Genomic DNA, 7,090 nt, shown 5'->3' with positions numbered 1-7,090 from the left:
CTCTCTCTCTCTCTCTCTCTCTCTCTCTCTCTGGCTTTTGTGGTTACTTTTTAGCCCCAAGTTTCCTTGTAATTTTGTACATTGTGGTGGTTCCAGGCAAGCACTGCCGCCTGTCAAGAATTGATTCTCTCTTTGTTCCTTTACACCTTTCCATCTGGAGGAATACTTTTTTTAAAAAAGCTTTAAATCACGGAACCAAAGTGAAGCAGCTAGTTTATAAAATAGAATGTATAATGAAAGCTTTTTCTCATGTTTCAGCTGAAATAATAGATATCTCTTCACAGGCTAAGAAAAGCTGACTGTAATCATCTTTTGTCTAAAGCCATTTTTTGATCAGCAAGACCATAAGCAGAAAACTGGGACAAGTCCATGCAGACTTCCTGGTGACAATATCAGTTCACTTTTCTGCCGTTTGACAATCCATTCAAATTTCCAGCATAGAAAAATAAATTTTAAAACTCCAGTGGATCTAATTTAATAAAAGTCTAGGAGACAGGAACAAAGGATGCCGGTTATTTAAAATTTCCTGGCCTATAGCTGGTGAAAGAAGTAAGATCATTAATAGATAGTATTATGTCTACCCAGTTTGAGGAGGTTTTTTTCCTTAGATGAAACTATGAATTTCTCCCATATTAAAAATACAACAGATGTCTATTGTATAACATCTGAAAAATAAGAAAAGTACTTATAATAAGTAATGTTTATTGAACACTTGCTACTTACCGGGCATGGCGCTTTATGTGTGTATTCGGTCATTTCATTATCACCATCAAGGTCCAAGCCCAGATGTTTGAGCTTCAGCACTTGTAAGTGCTACAAATTCTGGTTCTGCCATTTAGTGGCAGTGGGACAAGTAAGATTACTTTACTTTTTTTGCCTCACTTTCTTCACCTATACAATGGTGATAATAGTACTTTCCTCATGGAAATTATTCATATATAATAATTGTTCATTATTAAATGAGTTAATGTATATATAGTTCTGAAACCACTGCCTGGCCCATAATAAATGGACTATGAGTGTTAGTTGTTATTTTTATTACTATACTGTAGAAAAGAATCATCTTTTCCTCACATAATTTTAGCATATATCATTTGGGTATTTTTCTATAATATTTATGTATGTTTATTTTGCTTTAAAATATATTTGATATATCTCTATATAAATATATATTTATATAAAAAATAGTATATATTATGTATGTAATAAATATTTTTTTAAAAGCAAAATTGGGACTATATAGATATAAATCGAGTGGGGAAGAAAAGAGGTTACAAATGTATAATGAGGACTTTTTCATGTTAAATGTTCTTTGAAAACAGTATTAGATAAGAAAGAAAGAAAAGAAAAATGAAAAGAAAAGCACAGTATTTAGAGACCGCATAGTTTTCTCACATGGCCATATTATAATTTTTCCAATTATTTTTAGTTGGACCTTTAAGTTATTTTCAATTGCTCACTATTCTGAATAATACTACATAGGAAAAGTAGCTTATATATGAATTTGTATACATCTGATTATATCATGAGAGTGAATTTTAAGAGTAAGTTGCTTGAATATAGGGTTTGGGTGTATCTTAAAGGCTTTTGCAACCTGTTTCCACATTATTCCTGAAAGGCTTAGCCCAGGGTCAACAGGCGTGCTTGGCCAAAGCTGCATTTCAGTTGATCACAGGGGTTTGGAATGTATGGGGAGGCCATGCCAGAAGTGCCTCCTCATTGATTCTTGCAACAGTTCTCGGAGAGTGACAGAGCAGCTGTAGTTCTATCTCTGAGCAAGGTTCCTATGACTTGGCCAAAGCAAATGAGTGGGTTAGTGTCCACACCGGGGTCTCCTGATTCTGATGATTGGTGGTTAAGATTTGTAAAACTTGCTGTAGTGATAATTAGGTCAGCTTATCCCAGAGTTCTCAGAGTGGGGGACTTTAATCTCCTGACTTCTCTTTCAACAGAAAAGGCAGCAGAAAGAAGCCCTCATTGTCTTCTTCAACAGAACAGCTGAAGCCAAAATCCCATCTGCCATGTAAGTGATCACCAAGTGTCAACCTCTCTTGCACTCCTTTTAAAAAACCAACAAAAGCCAATTATTACCTTAGTCTGCCAGAATGACTTTACTGCTGTCTAAGGAATGATCAGAGATAAGAACTCTGGCTGCCTTGGAAATAAACTTTAGGGCACTGTGGCTTCATCCACCCACAAGGTGTAAGTTGGTCTGTAACTGGAGCCACTACCAGGATGGTCTTGGCGTTCCTAAGACAGTGCGTCTTAACCCAAGGGGGCTGGAGCTTCTGCTACTTAAAAGGAGGATGGGGTTGACCCAAACACTACTGGGAAGAGTTTTCCTCCTGCTGTGAGAACTGTCGTCTCTTGCCGTTAGGGAAACAATTAGAGGGAGAAACTGCTGTATGGAGTTACTCTGGTCTTCTCCAAAGACATGAAATTTCAGCCATTATTTACCTAAATAAAAAGACGAATGTCAAAGTTTGTTCAAAAGATAGAGGCATGTGGCCATTGTCAAATTAGTTTTCTTTCTACCTGATAAACTAAAGCTGACGTAATAATTTCTATTCTTAGAATTATTCATTGACTTTAAGAAAGGCAGACAATTGAGATTTTTTTTTTAAAGAAAAAAAAGCCCACTCATGTTCAAATAGTGGTAGAAACTTGAAACAATTCTAATGATATGCACTTTGCCAAATTTTTTATTGTTTAACATTCATGGGAGACTCTGTCAGGATAATGGTCCAAGTGATTAAATTACAATGAAAATGAACTTTGTGTAGGTTGAGTGGTGCCAGAGAGGCTGTGGGGACCATGGCCTGGAGATAAATTGAGAAACACACCCTGTCTCTCAGCCCCCAGAGAGATCCCCAGCCACCGACCTCTTCCTCTCGCACCCTTAACTGTGGGGAGAGAGAGAGTTCCGGGTGTCACTCACATCTGTGGTGCCCCCAGAAAGGCTGCTGGCTATAGACCAGCTCTCCTCCTCTCTCTGGGCACTGCTCTTAGCATTTATGACACTGTTACGGGACTAATGAACTCCAGGTTATGTTTTTATCTCCTGGAAACTTCTCTCTCAGAAACTAATCTGAAATTGCCCCCACCAACCCATTTCTCACGTGCAGCTGCTGACTACCAGATGGCCAGGGTGTGAGTTCCGTCCCTCAATCCCTCGCTCAATGGGCTGTAAAGCTCAGGGTCCATGGGGTACCTCTCTCTTCAGGTGATAGGCTCAGAACCACCCATTTCCCTTAGAAATTTTAAGTCTAACCATTTTGCCACCTCATAAATAAACTCTGGTCATACATTACACATATTTTTCCAAAATCCTGTGATAAATTGTATAGTGCTTTATAGTTTCTGAACAATTTTTAATGTCTATTAACTCATTTCACATTTACAGCTCCTTTGTGAGATCAGTGAAATAAGTCATGTTGGCCGCATTTTTAAAATGCAGAGTAAATCTCCTGTAGATCTCTGGGCCTCAGAGTCACTCAGCTAATAAGTGAAAATTAGATTGTAAATCTTAAAAACCCCAATTTCCTCTGCCAGTTGGTTTTTTTTTCCCCCTTTTTTGCTGCTGTTTGTTTGTTTTCATCTTAATGGGCATCTTTTAATATAAAAGCCAAGGTTGTTGTGGTAGGCAGATATTTCCACCCTGGTAATTTAGGGACTTGCAGAAGGGTAGAACAGTAAAGCCATGTCTGAGATGTAGAAAAGAAAGGCACATTAAGAAAACTGGTGCCTGTGGTTTTTATGAGCTCACCAAGTTGATTTTGTGGCCTTGTGACTTTTTGATGCTGTAGCAATAAACTTTTTGCTTATATCATAGCAAATTTTATGTCTCTCAAAATAATTAAAGTAGATTTTATTAGTACAACAGTTTACAAATTGAACTCAAATCCGGTTCCTTGGTTGGTCATAATGCTGTTTGAAAATAATTCTTAGGAGTTTAGAGGACAGTCTACTTACCTGTCCAACACCTGAGATTTGTCCTTCTTTAGGGAAGCATTGTCCACTCTCTGCCCAGACACACCCGTGTCTGGGAATGGCCTCAGGCTGGGTGACTGTCTCTTGTGTCCCAGGGAGCTCATTTTCCCATTGCCCCATGTAGCAGTTACTCTGTACAGGGCCTTACAGGGATCTGAATCCTTCACCTTGGTGTTGTAATACTGCACTCTAACCAACTGAGTTAACTGGCCAGCCCTTAGGCTTACTGGTTCTTTGGGATTGTGAACCCTTTGCAGGGTGCTAATGGACTGGGGGGGAAAGCTGCAAAGATCTGCTGATCTGCTGATCTGCTGACTGGGAAACTCCCACCTGACTGCTCCTTGCGGGTAGCTGCCTTCCTTTAAGGCCAGGGCTAAAAGTAAGAGGTAGGAAGTTAAGAAAAAACACTTTGATGGAGTACAGAGGTAAGTTAAAGGGAGATCAAGCAAATGAGACCCTTTCTTCCATATTCGTTTGCCTCGGAAAAGAGTTCAGTTACCACTGACTTAACTGTTGGCCTGTCGCTTGAGGTCGAAGTGGGAGGGAACTAGAGAGTCTTCTCTGAGTGTCTTTTTCAATATTATTACTGAAGTCTCGATATTAAGTTTTCAGGAATCTGGGTACTGTCAGGAATTCCTTAACCCCTTACCTACGTGTTTTTAGATCTAGATAGACACTTCAATTGGTATTGAAAACACATTATAATGATAGTAGCAGCTAAAGTGAAAGCTTAATTATCTTTTATGATCCCAAGTAATAAAAATGTTTCAGTAATGTATCAGAGACACCTAAAACGTAAGGATACTTCAATTTATTTGTGTATGCCACATGACTAAAAAGTATAGAACTCTTTCTGCACATGGCAGAAGATGGCTTCCTCACAGCTCCTAATTTTGCTCCTTCTATTCACATGACCTGCTGTGAGGGAAACGGGGAGAGGTCAGCTCTCAGAGAAGGGAGTGAATGGGCTGGGGAGGGCAGGTGCCCCGAAGGTGTCTGCTGCAGATGTAGACACTTTTCAGTAATTCACCTCAACTGGATAAGTATGTGTAATCTGTTTTGTTGTCATTGTCCAATGCAGTGAATATATCCTGGACCTTCTGGAAAGTGGAAGAGAGAAGTTTCTAGTATTTGCACATCATAAGATGGTTCTGGATGCAATTACTAAAGAGCTTGAGAGAAAGGTGAGCTCCCTTTGAAATTCAACACAGGGTGCTTTTATTATGTCCCAAGTTGTACTGAACAGACTTAGGTCAGATCTGAGCAATAAAGTAAGATGATAGCTTCCAGAAACATTGCTGGAGACTTTCTGAAGAAGGGTTCTTCTTGCTTGTAGAACCACAGTGGGGTCAAAATATTTCCCCAGCCACGTGATTTTAACTTCCCCTGTGCTCTAAACAGATATCCCAGGAATCTTGCTTTAAGAACTTCTGCCAGTGGCTCTTCCATTATTCTACATAAACAATTACAAAATTGGCAAGAGAGGAGAGAGCAAAAATCATTCTCTTGTGTGGAGACAAGTATTTGTATGAATGTCCTCCTCTTTTCCTTCCTTTTGTTCCTCCTCTTTCCTATCAAAGTGCCTTTATTAATTGCACATGACAGTGTGCAGACTTCAGTACAGAGTTTTATGGCTCTCATGAGATCAAGTGAAAAATATCTAGAAGGTTGTTCATTAAAACTAAACACATCGTATTTTCACTCCCTTTTTATTTTTGGTTAAATACAGGGCCTTAAATTGCCTTTTGTTTTCCTTCATCATTTATATTTATGTAATAAGGGGGTACTTCAAAACATTCATGGAAAAATAAAATTAAAAGGTAATATGAATCTTTCCATGAACGTTTTGAGGTACTCTCATATTTAAACGTACAGAATAGTACAGAGAAATATACGACAAACACCTATATATCCCCCACCCAGATTTAATAAATGAAAAGTTTCACAGTACTTATTTTAAAGTTTATTTTTTAAGTAATAAAATACTTAGGCCCCGTCAATATTCTAATTCCATTCCCCTTCCTTCCTCCCCAGAGATAACATCAGTCTTGAAGTTAGTATGTATCCTTCCCCTCCATATTGGCATATTTTATGCTAAAAGTATGTATCCTTAAAAAAATATGGTCTCCTTTTTGTAATATTTTTTAAAAATTTACATACATGGTAGGATAGTGTAAGTGTCCTGCAATTTATTTTTTTGCTCGACATTGTTTTTGAGGCTGGTCGGTTTGCTCTTTTGGATACAGCACAGTGTTCTAACACCAACATAAAGGGTTCAAATCCCCATACTGGCCAGCTGCCAAAAAAAAAGAAACAATGTTTCTGAGATTTCTTCATGAAGCATTACACGTGTAGTTCATTCACTCTAAGTGCTGAATAGTATCTCATTGAATGACTCTACTATAATTGATCAGTTTTCCTGCTGATGGACGTTGAATTTTATGGTTTTTGCTATTGTGTGGATATTTTTGTATTTGTGTATATGTTTGTATCTATGTGTTTCTATATGCCTAGTGTATGTGCACGGGTATATCCAGCCATGATCTTGTGTGCTCATTGGATAGGCTCATCTTCAACTTTACTGGGTATTGTCAGATTGCTCTCCAAGGTGGTTATTCAAATATGATTCCATCGGCAGCACGTAAGAATTCCCTACTGCTCTGCGTACTTAGCAACACTTACTTGATATTATCAAGCTCTTTACTTTTGCCAGTATAATGAAGTGAAATATTATCTCATTCTTGCTTTAATTTGCATTTTCTTGACTACCAGTAAAATGTGTGTCCTTTTATGTGTTTATTGGCCATTTTAACTCTTTTCTGTGAGCATTCTGTTTGTATCCTTTGCTTGTTTTTCTTTTTATTGATTTAGAAAAATTCTTTATACATTCTAGAAATTGTTTATCACTTTTGTTTTTATCTTTTCACTTTAAGTTTCTATTGAATAGAGGTTTTTAAGTTTTTATTTATTTATTTATTTATTTATTTTTTCCTTTTTGTCTTTTTTCGTGACCGGCAACGGATCGCAACCCTCAGTGTCGCGCCCGTACCGGACCGGGACCGGCAACGGGATCGCAACCCTCGGTGTTGCGCCTGCACCT

The 7,090-nt window shown here is 38.1% G+C and overlaps 1 protein-coding gene across 2 annotated transcripts in view; it reads left to right on the top strand.

The window, feature by feature from the left end:
- SMARCAL1 (SWI/SNF related, matrix associated, actin dependent regulator of chromatin, subfamily a-like 1) overlaps positions 1 to 7,090 on the top strand; it is a 58,872-nt gene that overhangs the window by 41,618 nt on the left and 10,164 nt on the right. For both annotated transcript variants that reach the window (XM_008583708.1, XM_008583709.1), the window contains 2 exons: positions 1,953 to 2,023; positions 5,072 to 5,174. In XM_008583708.1, coding sequence (XP_008581930.1) covers positions 1,953 to 2,023; positions 5,072 to 5,174 — 174 coding nt within the window. The remainder of the gene's footprint in view (positions 1 to 1,952; positions 2,024 to 5,071; positions 5,175 to 7,090) is intronic.

The sequence above is a fragment of the Galeopterus variegatus genome, unplaced genomic scaffold (genome assembly GCF_000696425.1).
Source record: "Galeopterus variegatus unplaced genomic scaffold, G_variegatus-3.0.2 Scaffold3009, whole genome shotgun sequence".
Classification (NCBI taxonomy): Eukaryota; Metazoa; Chordata; class Mammalia; order Dermoptera; family Cynocephalidae; genus Galeopterus; species Galeopterus variegatus.
The sequence above is the reverse complement of the archived record's forward strand: the minus strand, read 5'-3'. Positions and strand labels throughout refer to the sequence as shown.